The 21,831-nt window shown below is 58.9% G+C and overlaps 1 protein-coding gene across 8 annotated transcripts; it reads left to right on the top strand.

Annotated features, from left to right (window-relative positions):
• Positions 1-20,329, top strand: PEAR1 (platelet endothelial aggregation receptor 1). Of its 8 annotated transcripts, none has more exons than XM_024748330.1 (25): positions 1-109; positions 7,188-7,239; positions 7,827-7,957; positions 9,622-9,731; positions 10,413-10,517; positions 10,872-10,972; positions 11,754-11,846; positions 12,131-12,374; positions 13,136-13,256; positions 13,455-13,591; positions 13,685-13,897; positions 14,182-14,356; positions 14,443-14,563; positions 15,308-15,471; positions 15,564-15,666; positions 15,797-15,943; positions 16,157-16,282; positions 17,217-17,345; positions 17,462-17,590; positions 17,796-18,008; positions 18,222-18,310; positions 18,422-18,560; positions 18,734-18,808; positions 18,907-19,155; positions 19,639-20,329. In XM_024748330.1, exons 4-25 carry the CDS (start codon positions 9,631-9,633, stop codon positions 19,788-19,790), a joined length of 3,126 nt encoding a protein of 1,041 aa, XP_024604098.1. In that variant the 5' UTR covers positions 1-109; positions 7,188-7,239; positions 7,827-7,957; positions 9,622-9,630; the 3' UTR covers positions 19,791-20,329. The 8 variants fall into 8 exon arrangements, with proteins under 8 accessions (XP_024604098.1, XP_024604100.1, XP_024604096.1 ...); XM_024748332.1 differs by having other exon boundaries at positions 9,556-9,731; positions 15,567-15,666; XM_024748328.1 differs by having other exon boundaries at positions 9,556-9,731.
• Positions 20,330-21,831: the final 1,502 nt, after the last annotated feature.

The raw sequence follows: 21,831 nt of genomic DNA, 5'->3' as shown, positions 1-21,831 counted from the left end.
TCTCGCAGTCGGCCTGGGACTCCACGCAGGGACCCCCGCCGTGTTCTCCTCCAGGCCCACCCCGGCGGTCCCCACCCCAGGCGGACGGCGAGATAGGGTCCCGAGGCAGGTGAGTGACCGCGCGCCCCTGGTCTCGCGACCACCCTGCACTGGGGGACCTCTGGATGGGGGGGGAAAAGAGAGACCGACAGAGAGACCTGAAGGGGATGGGGCAGTGGAGAGGGGCCAAAGGGGATTGGGGGTTTCCATCCATAATGAAACAGCATGTAAATGACATGCAAATGAAGCTGTTTCCTAGCCCCTTATATGAGACTTTGTGTGTCCAGCGGCTGCCACCACCCCACTGGCCCCCTTTCAGGGCTGGAGAGAGAAGCCCTCTACTTGGCTGAAGGGATGTGTAGTGCTAAGAGCACCCACATTGGAGTCAAGGCTGCCCAGGTTCGAATCTCGACTCCTCTCCTTACCACCTGTAGGATCTTGGTCAAGAGACTTCACCTCTGTGTCTCAGTTTCTCATTTCTAAAAGGGGAATAATAAGATATAGTGCCTACGTTATGGGGTTGCTGTGAGGCTAAGATGAGCATAAACATGTCTCCTGCTTAGAACCGTGCCTGCTCAGTGTTTATTACAGTGTTGGCCCTCTCCCCACCGGGAGACACGTTTGAGGAGGATGGAGGGAAGGGACCCAGGTTTAGAGGTCCCTGGGGCTCATAGTTTTGCCGGTTTGAGGACTAAGAAGTTGGCCCAAGGCCTCAGGCATGTGGATCCCCAGAAAGCCCCATGGGCTGGTATGTGTGAGGGGGAGTGAGGGTGGGGGGCCCCGGAGCCCAGGCCCCAGCAAGGCCATCCCTCACCCCCACCCCATCTCCGGCCTCCAGTAGTGAACTTTCAGCTGTCCTGCTCTGGCCTTTTATGAGTGGCCTCTCCCGAGCTTGGGCTGTGACCCTAGTCCCCGGGGATGGGAACAGCTTGTGCTGGTCCGAGTTTCCCAGGCTCCCAGACTCAGCCAGACCTCGGCTCCAGGCAGGATTGGGCAAGGGGTCAGCTCTCAACCCTGGCCTAAGCTGGGCCTGGGTGGTCGGGGAGCTGTCTGAGTCCCACCCCATCCCAATCCATGATACAGTCCCTCTGTGTGGGCACGCGGGAGCCAGGGTGTGGGACAGCTCTCCTCTCTCCAGCTCTCTGTCTCCTGTTGCTGCCTCTCCCACTTCTGAGGTCTCCCAAAGTCTACCCGCTAAACTTGCCATGGCAGTTGGGGCTACCCTCCCTGCCACCTAGGAGCTGGGTTAGCCAGGCTCCCCTCTGTCTTCCTCTCTTCAACGGGAGGTGAAGTCGAGGGTTAGCATCTGTTTCTACACTACCCCCCCGACACACACACCCGCCGCTTCCATCCCCTATCAGACTTTCCCAGAAGAGGAAATCAGCTCTGCAGGCAGCCCCATCCACAGTTCGGAAACCTGGATAGAGATAGAGGTTGCTGGGCTGCTGTCTGCCTCCCCCCACCAACACATTCTGCTGGAGAGGGGACCTGGGCCAGGCAGGGCCTCCACCACAGTGCTCGGAGCTTCTCCTTTGAGCAGCCTTGGAAACCTTGAAAGAGAGTCCTCCCGGGATGCAAGAGGGGCCCTAGGGCCCATCCTAGCTCTGGGGAGGGTGTCTATACGAGTCCTGGGGGAGGTACCATAGAGGCTTCTCTATGGGGGAGAAGCCAGCAGGAGGAGCAAGAGAAGATGGGGAGGAGAGAGGGAAAGACAACGACAGAGATACAGAGAGACAGACAGTCACCAACAGACAAGGAAGACACAGGCAGAGGCATAGAGACTTCTGGAAACAACAAGGCCCAGAGGGAAGCGAGAGGCATATTTGGAAAAACAGAGCAGAGACTGAGAGAAAGAACAAGAAGGTGGTAGAGGAGGTAAAACAGGAGGAAGTCCGAAGACCAAAGAGAAATCACAGGGGTAGAAGGACCTAAAGGGAGCAGCACAGCCTTCGGAGCTTGATAGACGTGGTCCAAATCCCCATCCCGCCTTTGGTGGGCTGTGTGACCTTGGGCAAATGACTTAACCTCTTCGGGATTTCTTTTTTCTCTTCCTTCCTTCCTTTCTTTTCTTTCTTCCTTCCTCCCTCCCTCTCCTTCCCTTTCTTTCTTGCTTTCTTTCTGCTTCCTTTCTTTCTGCATGGCTTGTGGAATCTTAGTTCCCCTACCAGGGATTGAACCTGGGCCCTCGCAGTAAAAGCGCTGAGTCCTAACCACTGGACCGCCGGGGAACTCCCTGGGATTTCTTCATCTACGTAACAGGTGGCATAATAGTACCTACTTTCTAGGACTGCTGAGAGGATGAAAAGAAAGGATCCAGCTCACAATATGCATTTAACAAGGGGTAGGAATTAGTGTTAGAGCACCCACACATGGCCAGATGGAGGTCTCCAGAAACAGCACCGGGTGGGTGCTGGGCCATGGAGCCTCGTGAGTCCCCTTTCCTGCCTGTGCCTCCTACCCCACCCCACATAGTGGCATCTGAGGCCTAGTCCGTCAATGTAGGAGGTGGTGTGTGGATGGGCAGTGAGGGGCGTAGTCCCTGGGCCGGAGGTTCAGGATAAGGGCTCAGGCCCTGCGTGCGGGCACACTCCCTCCTCTCCAGGTGACTCAGTGTCCTGCACTCCCATGCACTCAGCCCAGAGGAACTTGGAGGCCAGCCCTGAGGAATTCCTGCCTGAGGTCGGGAGAGCAGGTCTGGAGACGCCTTTTACTGTGTAATGTTGGGAAGTTCTTTCTGAACTCCACCTTCCATCGACTTGCCAGTGTTGTGTCTTGAGGGCCCTAGAAGGAAGGTCCTGCTGTCTGGTGAGCCGGGGACAAGCCACAGCCTCCAAACGTCTCTCCCTGTCCCGTTTCCCACAGAGTAAGATTGGGCTTACTCAAGTCGGAAAGGATTTAGAGTTTATCAGTCCATCCACTCCACACCATGTTTAATTACTGCCCACTGGGTGCCAGGCACCCTAGATGCGTGTGTGTAGGTGCTGGCCAGTGCTGGGGACACAGTGGTCAGGCAGGCAGAGAAGTGCCCTGACCCCACGGTGCTCCATTCCAGTGGGGAAGACAGACCTTAATAAAAATATAATGACCACGGGATGGGAACCTTGAAGGAACACCTGGGGGGCAAGCAGCCCACTAATAGAGCCTGGGACAAGAATGAAATTGGAGATTGTCCCAGCCTGGTAGGGAAACCAGACTCGCAAGCTGGCAGTCACAAGATGGGGTATATTACCTCATCCGTCCATCAGACTTGAGGTGCTCCCGGGCCTGTGAACTCCTGACTTGACCTGGGTTAGTCCCACGTGCCCCCAGAGGAGGGACACTGGTGCCTTCGGGGAAGTGAGTCTGGGGAAGTGTTGGGCCTCTCGGGGACTGGTCTATGTCCAGTATGGAGCCGGCCTCAGGGAAGAACTGGGGTCCTTTGGGCCACAGGGGTCCGTGTTGAGTGTGCTAAGAGCCTGGAGGAAGGTCCAAGGAAAGGGAGGAACAGGTGAGGTGCGGAGCCACTGAGGGGGCTTCCTGGAGGATACTGGCCTAGAAGGATGGGTAGGACCTGGGCATTCCAGGGGTGGCCTGGGCAGAGGTGGCCATGTGGTGAGAGGCATGTCCAGTGTGATGGGAGCAGAGGCTGGCCACCTGGGCCCTGGGCGCCCTTTCCTGCAGCGTGGGGAGCCCCAGAGGCATTAGAGGGAGACAGTGGCCAGAGCAGAACTGTGCTTTCCAACAGTATCTGGGGGTGGCAGTCAGCAGGGGGAGCTGCTCCCTGGCCTGTGTCACCCCAGGGCTTACCTCCCACCCCCCACTGCTTTGTTCTTTGAAGCAGATTCTAATCCTGCTGTTGCCTCTGCCGACCAGTTGGCCCTTGGGCAAGTCTTCTTACCTGAGACCCTCCATGGTCTCTCCTGTGAAATGGAGAGGGGTAACAATCACTCCACCTGTGGGTGGTGGTGAGGGTCCGGACTGGCTCTAGCTTCCAGTAGGCACGTGCTGAATGTTTGGTGAGTCAGAATCCCTGCAGTTTCTCTATTTCCTGATGAGTAAACAGGTCGGGCTGAGGACCCTCTAGCTTCTGTTTCCTGAACCACAGAGAACACAAGGCCGGCCCCTCACCCCTGCTCCCTCCCCGCCCAGCCTCTGGAGCACATGCAGGCTTCCTGTCCCTCCATCCGGCAGACATGCCTGGCGTGCCGAAGGCCTGGCTTGGCTGGATGTAGGAGGGGCTCTATGTGTGTGTGTACAAGCGTGTACACGGGTGTTCTGAGTGGCACGTGGAGCAGAGAAGTCTAGGCTGCTGGCGGAGCTGGGTTAGAGGGCATCCCTGTATGGGGAGGGAAGGGAAGTCTTTGGACTCAGGATCACACTGCTGAGTGGGAAGGACTAAGTGATCCTGTCTCCATGGCAAAGAGAGGTTAGGAAAGGGCACAGAGGACAGACACAGACACAGGGGAGATCCTGAAAGACAAGAGAGCTACAGGGCGAGGCAACCTTGGCACCAAGCTAAGACACAGGGCTCGACTTGTGGATCATGGCTGGAGTTCAGCCTACACTCCATACCTGAAGGTGGATTCCCTAGTGCAGTGAACATACTGCACAACTGTACATGGTAGCCTTGATATAGAAAAGGAAGGAGAGAGGCAGAAGAGACCAAGAAACTGATGGAGGAAGAAAAACAAGACAGAAAGCAGAGAGTTTCTGATGAAGAGCAAGGCAAAAGGCAAAAAGAAAGAGGCAGAGAGCCTAGAACTTGGAGGATTCTGTTTTTGCATCGACACATGTCCACTGAGCAGCCTCTGGTCTGAGGCTCAGTTCCAGGATGGTCGTTGGAACCAACAGTTCCAACCCCCACTGAACCCTGGGAGATATGGGGTGTTATTCTCCCATTTTACAGATGAGGAAATGGAGGCTCACAGGGCTCAAGTGACATGCTTGAGGCCGTACAGCTTTTAAGTCCTAGAAGCTTTGGCCTCCAAGATGGGAAGTGGGGGAGAGAGAGACAGAGAGGAGGCACCAGTGGAAACAAGCAAGAAGCTGGAGTTGGTGCTCAGGCTGAGGGCTGGGGGGAAGTAGAATCCAGGCGTCCTGCCTCATCAACCGCCTTTGGCTTGGAGACATACCTGGCGGGCAGCCCATCGTTCTGGGGGATCAGGTTCTCTGGGGAGCCTAGTCCCCTCCCCTCCTCACTTCCTTTCTCTCTGTCAGCATCTAAGGCCCTATTCCCATTCCCGGATCATCCTGGGGGTTCTTCAGGAAAAAAAAAGAAAGAAACAGCTTTTCCTGGAATTCATACTCAAAGAGTATGACAGTGCCAAGGGGAGTGGAGAAGGGGTGTGATAGGTGCAGGAGGACTGAGGCTGGGGGTGCCATCGTGGAGACTGCAGTTGTTCATTGAGCTTCTTATGTAGCTCTCTAAACACTTATCTGTATCAACTCATTTATTACTCCGCAGAACAGTCCTACAAAGGGAAGTACCGTTATCCTCTCCATTTTAGAGATGAGGGAGCTGAGAGATGGGATTCGAACCCAGTTTTGAATGGGGGTGGGGGGTGGGAGGGGATGCAGAGCTCAGAGGGTATCCTTTGCTGTACCACCTCCCAGAGAAGAGCAGCTGGAAGGGAGCTGGTGGGGAAGTTCCTCTTGCTGTCTCACTTCCATCAGCCCCACTCTTGTTCTCTGCCTTCTACAGACAAGGATCATCTCCTGTCCACTAGGAACTCTACTCGCCTCTCAGAGGCCCCAGACTCATCCCCCTCCTCCTAGCAGGGTTAGGATTAGAGTACAGTGAGGGTAGAGGGACTCCCCACCAGAGGAATCAGGCTGAACAGAAGAGCAGGGGAGGCGAGCTGGGTTGGGCCCTGTGTGGGCTTGGAGGCCGAGAGGGCAGGGATACTGGGGGCTCGTGCAGGCGGGACTGGGGACTGGGTCGGGGGGGCCTGGCCAGGCGCCCAGCTGCTTTGCATCTCGAGGTGAAGGAGAGAGAAGTGTCAGCTCATTCTTGACTGTAAACACATCCCGGTTCCCACGCCTGTGATCGCGTTCTTGCGGCAACCCCCAGCCTGATCCCCTTCTCCTGTCCAGCCCCCTGCCAGGCTCCCCCTCGCCATAACCAAGGCTGTTAAAAAGAGATGTAAAGCCCCTGGAATTCCCGCCTGGGCTCGGGAGAGCCTGGAACCGCAGGGATGGATCTGCCAGTCTGGGTTTGGATCCCAGCTCTGATATTACTGGCTGTGTGGCCCTGGGCAGGGAACTTACCCTCTCCTTGCCTGTTTCCTCATCAGTAAAATGAATAATCATACCTACCACAGTGGGTTGACATAAGCTTTACACGAAATGATCCATAGAAATTGCTCAGCACTCTGCCCGTGCCAACACAGTGAACAACATATGGGGTCGCACTAGTTTTCCAATTGTGAGGGAAGGTGTGTGGGTCCCTCAATCCAGAGGTGCCACGGAGGAAGGGGGCTGAGTAGGGGAAAGGCAGGGGTCATCTGTATGGGAAGAGGGAGAAGGGAGCCTACAGTGGGGGCCCCTGGGGTCAGATGGGGAGCCACTAGTTGTCTGATTTAAACCCCTTGAAGGGGCACGTGTGATCACAATAGCCCCCGTTCTGCTGGGACTGGAGGTGCTGGGGAAGGGTGGGCCAGGGTCTCAGGTTCCCTAGCCCCTCAGGGACAAAGGCTTAGATGGGAACAAGCCTAGGCAGCCAGGCTGGAGCTCTGGGCTCCTGGTCTGGCCTGTGTTCCCTCCTCAGGGTCTGGGGCTGGTGAGGCCAAACCCTGCCCCTCTCTGCCAGGATCCCCATCTCATCTCTCCCCTCCCTGCGGACCACCCACTGATCTCACCGACCCCATCCTGGCTTCCAGCCCCTTCCACTGACCAGCTGAGACCTTCTCTGTTCTCCAGTCCCACCCTGAAGCCCTTGGGAAAACAGAATCTCCCCACCCCTCTAGTTATTAGAGTCAACCCCCTGGGATTAGGGTCAGGCCCTCCACATGCTCCCCTGCCCATCTCGAGGTCCCCCTCAAAGTCCCCCGGGGGGAACCATTTCCTCCAGAAGTTGGTTAAGAGGAGGTGGCTGGTGGGAGGGGGCTGCTGTAGATGAGAGGAAGGACAGCCCCTCCCCTTTGCACCTCATCAGGGCCTTCCTGCTGCAGGTCTTGTCCATGTCACCGCAGCCTGGAGCTCCGCGGACAGATCCAGGCCCAGGTAAGTCTGGGGGTCCCTGTGTGGCTCGAGATGAGGCTCGCCCGGGGACAAGGGTGATGACCCTGTATCCAGACAGATTGAGCTCCAATTGGAGGACAGGACCCGCATGCCAGGGGCACAGTGGGGCTGCAGGAAGAGGGGAGTGCGGACCAGACTGAGGGATGAAGAGGGGGAGATACGTGGGGGGCTTGGGGTCCTGTCCATGGGCTTGCTGCCATGCACACTCGAGGGAGAAGTGGGGAGAAGGTCAGCTGGGATCAGACAGGGTGGGCCTGGGAAGGTGACCAGAGCAGGGCTGGGGTGAAGGGCAGAGTCTGGGGATATTGGGAGAGGGAGCCAACTGTTGGGGAGGGAACTGGGGGTTGTGTGGTGGAAGGTCCAGACTATGAAGGGCTGAAGGGCACTCCTGACTGTGGCCTGGCTCCCTGAGGCCAGGCTGTACCCCTCCCCCAGCCTCCCCCACATCCTACCTTCCAAGTTCAGGGTGGTGGGAGGACAGAGCCACCCCACGCTCCGCCCATGACCATGCTGCCTGCGGCCCTCCCCACATACACACATTCTAGCCAGGCTCTGTTTCCTGGTTTCAGGCTCCGTATCATGAGCACCGGGATCCCCCAGGACACTCTCTGGGCTCCTCAGGCCCAGGGGCCCAAGGGCCCTGTCGCCCTGCCCCTGGCTCACCTGAGTTTCTCAGGCCCCAGGATGCCATAGAGGCCTGGTGAGTTACCTGGGGACTGAGGATGGATGGGAGGGACACAAAAAAGACTACAGGTGGAGATCTGCCCTGGCGGAGCTGTGATGGGGCCACTAACCAGAGTCATGGGCAGGCCTTGCTGCTTTGCAAGACAGGAGGGGGGTGGTGGGTAGAAATTTGCGGTGGGTAGGAGGGAGCCTGGGGAGGAGAGGTGGGCCAGCCCAGCTGCTGAGAGGGTGGGGAGCAGGCTGGAGGGTTTACTGCTGGGGCAGAACGCAGCAGTGGGGTGCGGTTAGGTTAGGGAGCATCCCTGTGAGCGCTGCCCTGATGGGAGCTGAGAGCGGCCCGCTGGGACCCTGGGAGTGTGTGGGTGGAGGGCCTGGGGTGGGGCCTGGAGGCAGGCATTCCAGAGATACTCAGGGGGCTAAGGGGCCAGCTACCACGACCTTTCTCTCTTCTCGGGGAAAATTATAAGCAGATGTGGACGCCTCAGGGCGGCGTAGAGGAGGGAGCCGGGCCGGGGCAAGTTAACAGAGAATCTGAAACTGGCGGGGTGGGGGGCGGCGGGTGCTCTAGGGCCTCAGCTGCTCCTGAGCTCAGGAGCCAGAAAGAGACTCCTCTGAGGTCCTGACCTGCTTCCCACCCACTGGGCGAGGCCTGGGGGTGGAAGAGAGGGGGAGGAGCCCATTTCCAGATGGCTGGTGGGTGGTCACAGGGAGGTGGCGGCTTCTCCTGAAGCCTGAGGCCAGGCTGGGGACTCCCTGGGTGATAGCACCTAGAGCTGGGTGCAGAGGTATGCTGGCAAGGCTTTAGCAACCGGCTTCGGTGGGGGGCTGGGTGGGGGGATGGCCGTGATTTGTGATGTTTGCTGATTTCCACCCCCATGCTTGGTTTCAAGCTACTACTGTGACAGCACTGAACAAGGAGTTGGGAAGAGAAGTCATGATTGGCTCTCAGAAGTCAGTATGCGCCCTGCCAGCGCACCAGTGGTGGGGAGGGGCCTCCTTCAAGGTCACCTGGACCTAGCCCTACTCCCACCCCATAAAGCAGGAAGCCCCTAACAGCATCAGGGTGGTTTTGGCCTCTGCCTGCCTACATCCAGTGATGGGGAGCTCACCACCCGAGGTCGCTGATTCCATCACAGAACTGCTTTGACCGTTGGAAAGTTCTTCCTCTAACTGAGCCCAAGTTGGCTTCCCTTATAACTTCCCTTCATCGGCTTGGTATAATATCAAAGTGCCCTGGGTAGGGGCTGTGCTGGGGACTGGGAATTCAGGCACAGGTCCCTGCCTCTAGAGGTCATGGTCAGGGAACAGGCACTAGAACAGTGGTGTGTGGGTGAATGGTGCTGGGGGTCCCGGAAGGGATGGGTGGGGGCAGTCTGCCAGTGTGGATCGGGAAGCAGGGCAGGGAAAGAGGGGTGACACTTGGGCTAGACCTTGGAAGGTGAGTGCTTAAAGTGAAGAATGGGGGGAGGACGTCCAGACAGAGGAAACTGTGTGAGAAAGTCTCAGAGGCATGGCCGTGCTCCATCTGGTCAGGAATCAGACCTGGAGCCTGGGAAGCCTGGGCCAGAGGACCAGAGCCTCATCTCTTCTGCCACCCCTGCTTGGTCTCTGCAGAGACTTGGCCCTCCAGGTTTGTGGCTGCAGTGCCCCTCACCTGCTCCACACCTGGCCCTGTCACAGGCCTCAGCAATGTCACCACCTCTGCGGGCCCTCTTTCTCCTGGCCCTGGGCCTGGGGCTGGCTGGAACCCTCAACCCCAAGGACCCCAACACCTGCAGCTTCTGGGAAAGGTGAGAGAGGGCCCCTGCTGTGCCTTGAGGGCTGCAAGCCCCCAGCTCCCCATTCTCCCCACTGGGGCTCCTCTTTCCAGTTCCCTCCCTTGCCTCCTTCCCTTTCTCCAGCCCTCACCTCCCTCCTATTTCTGCTTCTACTCTCTCTGCTCCCCTAGATGGGATGCCTCTGATTCCATCCCCATCTTGATCTTGTCTCAGTCTCCATCTCAGCTGTGACCCTGTCCTTTCTTTATCCCCATCCCTTGGTCCCTGTGCGAGGCTAGCTGCAGGACAGAGCACAGGGTAGGAGCCATTCACTATGGGACAAGCAGAGGGGCTGGCCCAGGGAGAGCCCAGGGGACAGGGCTGGGCAACAAGGCCCAGGGCAAGATTTGGCCAGAAGTGCTTCAACCCATCTCCATCAGCTGGGCCCAGAAATCGGTTCTAGCTCAATTTCCCCACATAGGGAGAAGGAGGCGGTGGGGACTGGAGGGCTGGAATGGAATATTCCCAGGAATATTCCAACTCTGGGAGGATCCCTCCAGATTGAAGCAGGACAGATGGGGGGGTCCATCCTAGGCTCGAGGGAGCAAGCCTAAATATCCCTCACTGTGGCCAAGCCCTCTCACCCCTGCTCCGCTCTGCCAGCTCAGACCTCTCTCCCTGCCCTGGGCCCCGACTCCATTCCCTGTCTTGCAGCTTCACCACCATGACCAAGGAGTCACACTCCCGCCCCTTCAGCCTGCTCCCCTCGGAGCCCTGTGACCGGCCCTGGGACAGCCCGCACACCTGCTCCCGGCCCACGTGAGTGTCCATCCCCCTCCATCGGCAGATGGGTGCCAGAGGAGCTGCCTCGGCCCGGGCCTTGCCCCTCTGTACCCCCATTCTTTTCTCAGAACCTTTAGAGTTCAGAGGAAGCATCTGGCCTCAGGGCACTCAAGGCATGTTGTGTGTGGGGTATGTGTGTTTGGGGTGTGCAGGTATGGTGTACTGTGTGCATGTGTGTGGCCAGATGGGAGGCAAGGAGGGAATGTTCTATGCTACTCCAGCTCAGAGTGTTGGGCAGTGCCCCAGGCCTCCCCCAGTGCCGCACTGTGGAAGGTTGGAAGCCGGGGCCTCTGCGGGGAGGACTGAGGGCCACCTCTGGGTCTCCCCCAGGGTTGTCTACCGGACCGTGTACCGCCAGGTGGTGAAGACGGAGTACCGAATGCGCCTGCAGTGCTGCCAGGGCTTCTATGAGAGCAGCGGAGCCTGTGTCCGTGAGTCCTGGGTGGGGCCGTGGAATGAGTGGAGCCTAGGCCACCTAGTCCTTCCCTGCCCTCACCAGGGTGGGGCTACTCCTCTGCTCTCCGCTGGCCCTGTTGTCTCTAGGGACAAAGCTGCCACTTCATACCTCTGTCTCTAGCTGTCCCTATGTCTCTCCCACCCTCTCTCTCCATGTCCCTCAGCAGTCTCTGGCTCTGCATCTCTGTCTCTGGGCTGCCTGTATCTCTCTGTCACCGTGTCTCAGGACTCCGTGTCTGGCACTCTCTCTGACTCTTCCTGTCCCTGTCTCTCTGTTGCTATCTGTCTCGACCTGTCGCCGTCCAGTCTCTCCTGTCCCCCGCCCCCAGCACCCTGAAACCCCCAGAGCAGAGCCCGCTCTGTCTGTCTCTCTCCTTCTCTCAGCCTTGGACCATCACCAGCCCCTACAGAGACCCCTGCCCAGCCTGAGCCCCCAGCCCAGCCCCTACCCTCTCTCTGGACAGCATCCATGTCTGGTCTCTACGTGAGGAACCCCGCCTGCCCATTTCCCAACAAGGTGCTTCCAGAATTTCACAGAAAGGAGCTCGGGAGTCCGGAATCCTGAGGTCTTGACAAGCTCTGACCTGAGTTGCTTTACTCTCAGTCTCTTTGCATCTTAGAGGCAGAACTGCTGCTTGGCGAACTCCAGGTCCCTGGTGTGGGAGGAAGCTGGGGTTAGGCTTCAGAGAATAAAAGGTGGGTACGGCAGGGGTGGAAGCATCTTCTCACACACACCCCACCCCATCTCTGCCCCAGCGCTTTGTGCTCGGGAGTGTGTTCATGGCCGCTGCGTGGCACCCAATCAGTGCCAGTGTGTGCAAGACTGGCGGGGCGACGACTGCTCCAGTGGTGAGTGGCTGGTGACGGCAGGGCATGACCCCTTGTGCCTCCAGGGAAGCAGAAGCCTTGGGCACACCCTCCCTACCAGGGCACAGGTGCTTAGGCCCCCAGGGCGATCACCCAGCAGAGTCCCACTGCAGCCAGCAGCCTTTTCTGGAGGTGTGGTACAGGGGGAGGGGCCAAAGCAGGGCATGGGGGCATGTGTGGGGGCCAGGACACAGAGACCGGGACTAACTGGAGGCTGGGGAGGGGAAAGACCCCTGGTGACCCCCTTCCGCTCTCCCATCCCACAGCTTGTGCCCTGGGAGTTTGGGGGCCACAGTGTGACAAGCCCTGCAACTGCGGCAACAGCAGCTCCTGTGACCCCAAGAGTGGGGCATGTTCCTGTCCCTCTGGGCTGCAGCCTCCACACTGCTTTCGGCCCTGCTCCCCTGGCCGCTATGGCCCTGCCTGCCAGTTCAGCTGCCAGTGCCATGGGGCACCCTGTGACCCACAGACCGGAGCCTGCCTCTGCCCCCCAGAGAGAACTGGGCCCAGGTGTGTAACAGGAGGAACACACACTAATGGGATCACAGACACAGGATGCACGGGCATATGTGGGGACACAAGGGGACTCAGCATCCCAAACGTGGGGCTGGAGTCAAGAGGCCCAGATCCTGGTCCCAGCTTTGCTGCTCGCTGGATGAGCAACCTTGAGCAAATCATTGACTCTTCACGTGTTTGTTTCCGGTCTGCAAAATGGGAGCAGTATCGTCCACCTAGAAGGTTTGCTGTGAAGATAACATGAACTAGCGTGTGAGCGAAAGCACGTCCCAAATTGGGGCTGAGACAGGGACGCAGAGAACCCTACTGCAAGGCAGGGTGCAGGGAGAGCTGGGGAGTCACAGGAGGGAGAATGTGCATCTAGCTGGAGATCAAAGATCCAGCTTCATGGAGGAGCTCTGGCGTTGAGCCCTCAGGATAGAAAACCACGGCAGGCAGACGTGTTGCCCCCAGAGGGACAAGCATGAGCAAAGGTAGAGGTGGAGCAGAGGGTGCGTGGAGAGCACACGCCACCCATGGCTCTTCGCTCTACCCCTCCTGATGGGGCTGGGTGTCCCTGCCATTTCCAGTCCTGGAAACGTTTGTTTTTTGATCCCTGCAGTACCCAACAGGGAAGCGGGGGTGAGACTCACTGAGCCCTGGGGTCGGGCCTTCCTCCTGGGGAGGGCCTGTTTGTGTTTGACCAGTCCTTGGAGGCAAAGGGGGAAGCAGGTACTGCTTGTTTACATACTGACCTCACCCCCTCTGCCCAACAGCTGCGAGGTGTTCTGTTCACAGGACAGTGTTGGCTTCTTCTGCCCCAGCACCCCTCCTTGCCAAAATGGGGGTGTCTTCCAGGCCTCTCGGGGCTCCTGCAGCTGCCCACCTGGCTGGATGGTATGAAGGGTGGGGCCTGTGGGTATGAATTCTGTGGGCGGTTCTCTATAGGGCTCCCAGGAGGATGTGTGTGAGGGGGGTAGGCTGTGTGGGCCCTGGAGAGGTTTGAGGGTTTGGGGTGTAGGGGTATTGACGGGTCCTGTGGCCGTGGGGAGAGGGCTGGGCTCCTGGGGCTCTGTCGACCTCTCACCCCCACAGGGCACCATCTGTTCCCTGCCCTGCCCCGAGGGCTCCTATGGACCCAACTGCTCCCAGGAATGTCGCTGTCACAACGGAGGCCTCTGCGACCGGTTCACCGGGCAGTGTCGCTGCGCTCCGGGATACACAGGGGACCGGTGAGTGGTGTTGGCCTGGGGTGGGAGTGGCCTGGGGTGGGCCGGGAGCGGCGGCGGGCTGCGTGGCCAGGCTCATTCCCACGAGGTGCCCAGGTGCCGTGAGGAGTGCCCCGTGGGCCGCTTCGGGCAGGACTGTGCTGAGACTTGCGACTGCGCCACGGGCGCCCGCTGCTTCCCGGCCAACGGCGCGTGTCTGTGCGAACACGGCTTCACTGGGGACCGCTGCGCCGAACGTCTCTGCCCCGACGGCCTCTACGGCCTCAGCTGCCAGATGCCCTGCACCTGCGACCCGGAACACAGTCTCAAGTAGGCCGCGGGCACTGTGGTCAAAGGGTCTGGAGGCCAATGGGAGAGGCCTTCGGTGCTGAAGCCACCGGAGTCACTAAAAGGACTTAGGGCGGGGCAGATCTCACAGAAGGGAAAGGGGAGGGGCCTCGGGGACGGGGAGAGACCGCTCTCAGAACAGCACCGAGCCTCCCCGATGTCCGCCTCAATTCGGCGATGCTCGGCTTCCACCACGCGGAGGGGGCGGGGAAGTCGACCTGCGGACCCGGCCTCAGACCGCTCCGCGCCCCCGCCTCCGCCCGCAGCTGCCACCCGATGAGCGGGGAGTGCTCTTGCCTGCCGGGCTGGGCGGGCCTCCACTGCAACGAGAGCTGCCCGCAGGACACGCACGGGCCCGGCTGTCAGGAGCACTGCCTCTGCCTGCACGGCGGCGTCTGCCAGCCCGATAGCGGCCTCTGCCGGTGCGCGCCCGGCTACACGGTGAGGCGCGCCCCGCCGCGAGGGAGGTGCCGGAGAGGCCCGGGAGCCCGCCCGCTCCTCTCACTGGTGCTCCCGCCCGCTCTCAGGGCCCGCACTGCGCTAGCCTCTGTCCCCCTGACACCTATGGAGTCAACTGCTCCGCACGCTGCTCCTGCGAAAATGCCATCGCCTGCTCGCCCATCGACGGCACCTGCGTCTGCAAGGAAGGTAACGGGTTGGGATCTCCCGGAAGGGGATTTGGGGGCGGGGCCATGCGAAGAAGGGAGAGACCAAGGGTAGGGGCAGGCCAAGGGTAGGGGAGAGGCTGCAGGGTAAGGGTGGAGGCACTGGTCAGCAGCTGGACTGCTGGGAAAGTAGCCAGGCTACTTCCTTCCTGGAATATCCGCTTTGCTTTTTTTCAACCACAAAAATCCCAATTGTCCTTAAAGGCCCAGGCCAGAGGTACCTCTTTGCAGATCATTCCTCATCCTCAGACATACAGAATGACAGAATGGCAGCTCCAGCAAGGGCCTCGGAGATCTACCAGGGGTGGCACGTTGGCAACCTTTAGGCTAGATTCGGACACAGATATGTTTTGTTTGACTAGCTCTCTATCATATTTAACAAAAGTCCAGTCTCCAGTCCCCACTCCTCCCTATTGTCTTACACATGATCTGGAGAACTCATTTAGTTACCTGTTGGGGCCTCTGTAAGCATTTGGGTTTGCTGCCACCCTCCTTCATTTTGCAGAAGAGGCAACCAAGACCCAGAAGGTGGTGGTGCATCCCCAGCGGTCTTTCAACCTTCTGTCCAACATCCAACAGTTTCTATGCTTGTCTCCTATGCGGCCATGGGTATCCCCACCCCCAGCCCCAGCTAATAGCGCAGAGCCTGGCAGGGCCAATGCCCAGTGTGTGCTTGCTCAGGAGGGGAGCCAGCTCCCCATACCTACTTGCAAGTCCCCTCTTCCAGGTTGGCAGCATGGTAACTGCTCCGTGCCCTGCCCGCCTGGAACCTGGGGCTTCGGTTGCAATGCCAGCTGCCAGTGTGCCCACGAGGCAGCCTGCAGCCCCCAAACCGGAGCCTGTACCTGTACCCCTGGGTGGCACGGGACCCACTGCCAGCTCCCCTGCCTGGTAAGTGCACAACAGTCTGCCTGCCTGGGGGAGGGAAGGGCACAGCACCCCCCAACTGACTGGCCTATCCTACCCTCCACTCCCTCTCCAAGAAGGGGATGTTTGGTGAAGGCTGTGCCAGCCGCTGTGACTGTGACCATTCTGATGGCTGTGACCCTGTTCACGGACACTGCCAGTGCCAAGCTGGCTGGACAGGTGAGCGTTCTGGGTGTCCAGGCCCCAGGCTTACTGTGGAGTTGAGGGGTGCATCCCACAGGACATGTGTTCAGAGGAAACCCTACGGAAGGGGGGGCCACAGGCCAGTCTCATCCTACCCCTCTCACAGGTACCCGCTGCGACCTGCCCTGCCCTGAGGGCTTCTGGGGAGCCAACTGTAGCAACACCTGCACCTGCAAGAATGGGGGCACCTGCATCCCTGAGAATGGCAACTGTGTGTGTGCACCTGGATTCCGAGGCCCCTCCTGCCAGAGATGTGAGGCTCCCTCCCCTCCCCCTGCCTGCCAGCAGTAATGGGCAGTGTAGTGTCAGATGCCTGGAGCTCCCACTCTACCCCTCTTGGTCTCTTGTGCTGACTCCAGTCTTTGGGCCGGTTGCTGCAGTGGGAAGGAGGGAGGGAGAGAGTGGGGTCACGGGCTGACTGAGGGTTGGCCCCTGCCCCTGGTCACCACGAGCCCCTTTCGCCCAGCCTGTCAGCCCGGCCGCTACGGCAAACGCTGTGTGCCCTGCAAGTGTGCTAACCACTCCGCCTGCCACCCTTCGAATGGGACCTGCTACTGCATGGCTGGCTGGACAGGCCCTGACTGCTCCCAACGTATGTGGTGGCTCATGTGTCAGAGCATGTGTGCATGCTGAGGGGGTGGGCTGAGGACCAGAGGCTTCCTTTCCCCTGCTCCTGCGTATAAAAGCCTCTGAACCCACCTCGATTCAGCCATTTATATAAACACTATAAACAAAAATTTATTGGGCATCACCTACATGCTGGGTATTGTTCTAGGTGCCTAGGATGCAGCAATGAACAGATCAGGGAAAAAAATTCCCTGCCCTTCTGCATGGGAGGCCTGAGAAAAACAGTGTTTGTACGGGGGCGGGGAAAAACATGAGCTCAGTTTTGGACATGTTCTTTTTTTCTTTTGGATTTGCCAACTTATTTTTATTTATTTATACATGGCCTCTTTCCCACATAAATATAAGAAGGACATCATGGAAAAGATTAGTCCAGAAAACTGAGTCAAACAAATTTTGAAAAGGGGAAATGAGAAGCCATTACCACGAAAAAGATGGGCAGGGTAGAGGGAAGTAATCTTGGACAAGAGTTTTTCCATAGAATTCAGTAACTACTCTTAGATTTTTTGCTAGTGTCAGATACACAAAAATTATGCCTTGAATAGTGTAGACACTTATTTCTCTCTTATGTTAAAAAAAAAAAAGGTCTAGAGCTAAGCAATATAGGATAGTTTGGAAGCCTTTGGTTGTCTGGCCCTGGTCATGTTATTTTGAAAGTCTATCAGATAGGCAAGTGCAGAAGTTAAGCAGGCAGCTGGGCACGTGGGTCTGGAGTTCAGGCAAGACACAGGGCTGCGGATAAGCATTTGTGAGTCATCAGTGTGTAGATACGGTTCAAAGCCTTGGTGCCCCTGGGGAGACCAAAGCTGAGCTGAAGAGTTCAGCGATGCTGGGGGCTGAGAAATCACTCAGGGGGGGGCTGGCCCTGCCCGCCAGACAGGCTCCAACCTTGTCTCCTGCAGCGTGCCCTCTAGGACACTGGGGGGCCAACTGTGCCCAGCTCTGCCAGTGTCGCCATGGCGGGACCTGCCACCCCCAGCATGGGAGTTGTTTCTGTCCCCCAGGCCGGACCGGACATCTCTGCTTGGAAGGTACCAGCAGAAGGGGAACTCCATGCCCCTGCCTCCAAGTCAGCCCTAGCCTGAGGAGGGGACTGCTGTTCCCTGGCCCCTCTGATCCCCGCCTGCCTCCTCGGCTCTCTAAACAGGCTGCTCTCCAGGGGTGTTCGGTGCCAATTGTTCCCAACCATGCCAGTGCGGTCCTGGAGAGAGGTGCCACCCAGAGACTGGGGCCTGTGTGTGTCCCCCAGGGCACAGTGGTGCCCCCTGCAGGATTGGTGAGTTCTCATCTAGCCCCCTCCCTACCCACACCCCGCCCCGCACTGTCCCCAGGGAACCAGGACACAGGTACATGCCCAGGTCTCTGCTAGGTGGTACCCTTGTATCACCCTGCCCCTCTACTGGGGCCTCTCCCATGCATGCATCCCCAGCTCACCAGTAGGGCCAAGACACTGTCCTGAGTGACCACCCCATCCCCCACAGGAAGCCAGGAGCCATTCACCATGATGCCTACCTCTCCAGTGGCCTATAACTCACTCGGGGCAGTGATTGGCATTGCAGTGCTGGGATCCCTGGTGGTGGCCCTGGTGGCGCTGTTCATTGGCTACCGCCATTGGCAAAAAGGCAAAGTGCACCATCACCTGGCAGTGGCCTACAGCAGCGGGCGGCTGGACGGCTCTGAGTACGTCATGCCAGGTGAGCTGGCCTGGGGGCGGGGACGCACATGAGTGGCTGGCTCTTAGGTACAGGGGTGCGGGGCTCCTGCATCCCTCCCTGGACCTTGTAGGCGGGAAGCGGGGAGTTGGAGAGAGTGAGAGAGGTCAGAAGGCTGATTAGGGATCTCCTGGAACAGGCCCAGGCTGGTCTCTGGCCGGGCAGGTCACCCTGCAACTGTGTCTGTCTGTGCAGATGTCCCTCCGAGCTACAGTCACTACTACTCCAACCCCAGCTACCACACCCTGTCTCAGTGCTCACCTAACCCCCCGCCCCCTAACAAGGTCAGTGTTGGGGGGGGGGTTGCACTCTGGATGCCCTGTGGGCACAGCCCAGTTCTCCGGAAAGCTCCAGCCGTGCACGTCGCTCTCCCTGTCCCACCCCTCCCCTGCCAGGTCCCAGGCAGTCAGCTCTTTGCCAGCCTCCAGGCCCCTGAACGGCCAGGTGGAGCCCACGGGCATGATAACAACCACGCCACGCTGCCTGCTGACTGGAAGCACCGCCGGCAGCCCCCTCCAGGGCCTCTGGACAGGGGTAGGAGCCTGGGGCCCAAGGCCTCTGGTGAGGGGGGATGTGTACAGCCCAGCGTCCTGCTTCATCTGAGTGCGTGTGTCTGTGGAAAGGGATTCTGGGCCCCAGTTCTAGAGGAGGTGGGACCTTGGGCAGGGGACCAGGGGCCTGATTGCAGGTTGCTTTCTCCTCCTCAGCTAACAGTCACCTGGACCGAAGCTACAGCTGTAGCTACAGCAACAGGAATGGCCCAGGCCCCTTCTACAGTAAAGGTGAGGTCAGGGCAGGGCGGGGGAGCGAGGGAGGGAGCTGCGCTGGGGTTTAGGGGCCAGTGCCTCCACCGAGCCTGATTTCTTTCCCCTATCTTTAGGGCCCATCTCTGAAGAGGGGCTGGGGGCCAGCGTGGCTTCCCTGAGCAGTGAGAACCCCTACGCCACCATCCGGGACCTGCCCAGCCTGCTAGGGAGCCCCCGGGAGAGCAGCTACATGGAGATGAAAGGCCCTCCCTCAGGGTCTCCCCCCAGGCAGCCGCCTCAGCTCCGGAACAGCCAGAGGCAGCGACACCCCCAGCCAGAGAGAGACAGTGGCACCTATGAGCAGCCCAGCCCCCTGACCCATGGTGAGCCTTCCTTCTCCACTGGGGCAGAGAGAACAGGGACTAGGGAGGTGGGAAAAGAGAAGGGACCGAGGGCGAGAATGCGGAGTGGGCATGAAGTGGCAGCAAGAGCAGGGCCTTTGGGGGTCAGACTTGGGCTCAAACCAGGCATGACGTTTGGGAAGTCACACTGCCTCTTAGAGCCTGTAGGTGGCGGTACCTCCCTCAGAGGGCTGAGGATTTGAAATGGTGGTTTTACAGCACCTGAGCTGTAGACTTGATACCCAGAAAAGGTGGGAACAAGGCAGGTGACAGAGCATCTTCCTATCCTGTGAGGTGGGCGGGTCGAGATGGGCTCCCCCACTGGCAGCTGAGGAGCTGCACAAACTGGCCTATAGCCAGGCACTATGCATCCGTCTTCCGGCAGAAGAGGCTGGAGAGGGGAGGAGAGTAGTGGGAAGTGGGAGGAGCCGCCTCCTTCTCATCTTCATCCCTCTCTGTCTCCAGACCGAGACTCTGTGGGCTCCCGGCCGCCTCTGCCTCCGGGCCTGCCTCCTGGCCACTATGACTCACCCAAGAACAGCCACATACCTGGACACTATGACTTGCCTCCAGTACGGCATCCCCCGTCACCCCCACTTCGGCGCCAGGACCGTTGAGGAGCCAAGATGGTGTGCAGAGGTCAGCACACCGGTTCTTTGCTGCTCAAGGCTAAGGACAGAGCCCGCTGTACCCTGCCAGGAGCAGGGAGAGGACTGGCCGGCCGTGAACATGAACATGTTTAATAGAGGAAGTGAATGGAGAGGAGATGGGAGCCTGGCTCCCAGGTTCTACCATGGGAAACACTGGTCAGCAGGAAACCCGTGTTCCTTTTCCCCAACCCATTGCTCCCCAAGGCCCCCAGGGCCCTGTATACATAAACTGGTGGGTTGAATGTTGCTGGATAACTCTGATTTCAGATTGCTGTAAGAAGTGTATATTGGGTAACTTTTCTGTGCACTCCCGGGCTAGGCTCTGTGTGTGCGTGCATGCGTGTTTTCAGAGGCGTACCAGGCACTGATCCTGTCCTGGGGCACTCACTATATAGTGGAGAGGCAGCCCAAACCCAGTTAACTCTAGAAATAGCGTGACTGGCCTCCCTGCATTCATTTGGTACTCCCGCCAACCAACCGCTTCAAAATACAAGCTGATTAGGTTACCCCTGCCTGAAAGTCTCCGTGGGTGCCCCGTGGCCCTTGGGCTACAGTCAAAATTGTCCAAGGCCTTAAAGGCTTCGCTGGCCTGGCCTGCCTGTCTCTTCAGCCTCACTCTGAACTGTGTTCCCTGTCACTCTACCCCAGTCACACTGGCCTCTACGTCCTCCTATCAGCCACACGTCTTCCTACTACAGGGACTTGGCACATCTGGAATGCTCTTCCTCCCCCACTCACCGGTTAACTCCTGCTTGTCCCTCACACCCCGTGTTCTCTTTCACAGCACTGGTTACTGATGTGTTCATGTACCAGTTACCTGCAGAAGGCCTACAGGGTGCCAGGCACCTCTGTAATGTGTTTTTTTTTTTAGTGTGATTATTTGATTAATCTCTGCCTCCCCCACCAGACTCTTAAGTTCCCTGAAAGCAGGAATCCTGTGTTTATGTTCAACACTGGTTCCCCTTGGCACATGGTAGGCACTCAATAAATGTTCCCCCGAAGGCTGAGTGGCGGAGTGAGTTAAAACTATCAGTGGTAAGTGCTGGCAAGTGCTAAGATAGCTGGGCAAACTGGTGCTCTGAGAGCTGAAAGACTGCATAGGTCAGAGTCTTCCCCAAAGGGTGGCGTTTCTACAGGGGAACAGCACAGAAGCTCAATGGTGGGAAGGTCTGGGAGTGGCGGTCGGGGAGGGTAACAGACTGGAGTGGGGAGGCTGGAGCCCGGAAAGCAGAGGGGAGAGAGCATACTCTGATGGGGGCCCAGTAGGGTCTAGGCTACCTGAGGACTTTGAATCCAAGATTTCTTGGAAGCGTGACCCGCCTCCTAAACTCGTTAGCGGATCAACTAAGTCCCCAGACCTCCAGGAGGCTACATATATATGGGGTCGAGATTACAAACCCAGAGCCACGCCAGCTCGCTAACTCGGTGGGTCTCTCTGGGCCTTTCCATCAGGAGTCCTCTCCTTACAGGGTAGGAGGGCCGACCCCAGAGAGTGGATCTGTCTCCAACCGGAACCTGTTTCCCTAGATTCCTCCGACTGCCGCTATCTCTAATACACGGGGTCGGATCCCGGCTTTCCCCGGTTCAGTTTCTCGGGTGACTTTGGACAGCTCCTCGCCCGCCCCCTAGCCCCGCCTCTCCGTCCTGGTCTCGCTCTAGCCCAGCCCCCTCCACTCCGGTCCAGTCCGGTATCCACTCATCTTCCTCCGCCACGGCTCCGCCCAGGTCCTTCTCCTTTCGCACAGGGTCCGCGGGGTCCGGCTCTCCAGGGCTCCAGGGCTCCCCTGCCCCTGTGACCCAGGGCTGCCCAGGCTCCGCTCCGGCCCCGTCCTTCTCGGCTGCCCTAGTTCCGCGGCTCCGCCTTCCGGGCTCCTTCCGCCCCCTGATGACTCTGTGGTGCCCCCTGTCGGCCTCGCGTGCGCTCTGTGGTTGCCCCTTGCCCTCGGGCCCGCCCACCTCGCGCGGTTGTCTTGGAGAGGGACGCTGAGGCGACGCCGCGGCAGGCGGG

The sequence above is a fragment of the Neophocaena asiaeorientalis genome, unplaced genomic scaffold, assembly GCF_003031525.2.
Source record: "Neophocaena asiaeorientalis asiaeorientalis breed wild unplaced genomic scaffold, Neophocaena_asiaeorientalis_V1.1 scaffold76, whole genome shotgun sequence".
NCBI classification, from domain to species: Eukaryota; Metazoa; Chordata; class Mammalia; order Artiodactyla; family Phocoenidae; genus Neophocaena; species Neophocaena asiaeorientalis.
The sequence above is the reverse complement of the archived record's forward strand: the minus strand, read 5'-3'. Positions and strand labels throughout refer to the sequence as shown.

What these genes read in the sequence shown, in the direction of transcription:
- PEAR1 (XM_024748330.1), top strand. Translation starts at nt 9,631, where the DNA reads ATGTCACCACCTCTGCGGGCCCTCTTTCTCCTGGCCCTGGGCCTGGGG. An exon ending in GAGCAGCGGAGCCTGTGTCC is followed by an intron (nt 10,973 to 11,753) that starts GTGAGTCCTGGG and finishes TCTCTGCCCCAG; the next exon opens with CGCTTTGTGCTCGGGAGTGT. An exon ending in TCCAGGGCCTCTGGACAGGG is followed by an intron (nt 18,561 to 18,733) that starts GTAGGAGCCTGG and finishes TCTCCTCCTCAG; the next exon opens with CTAACAGTCACCTGGACCGA.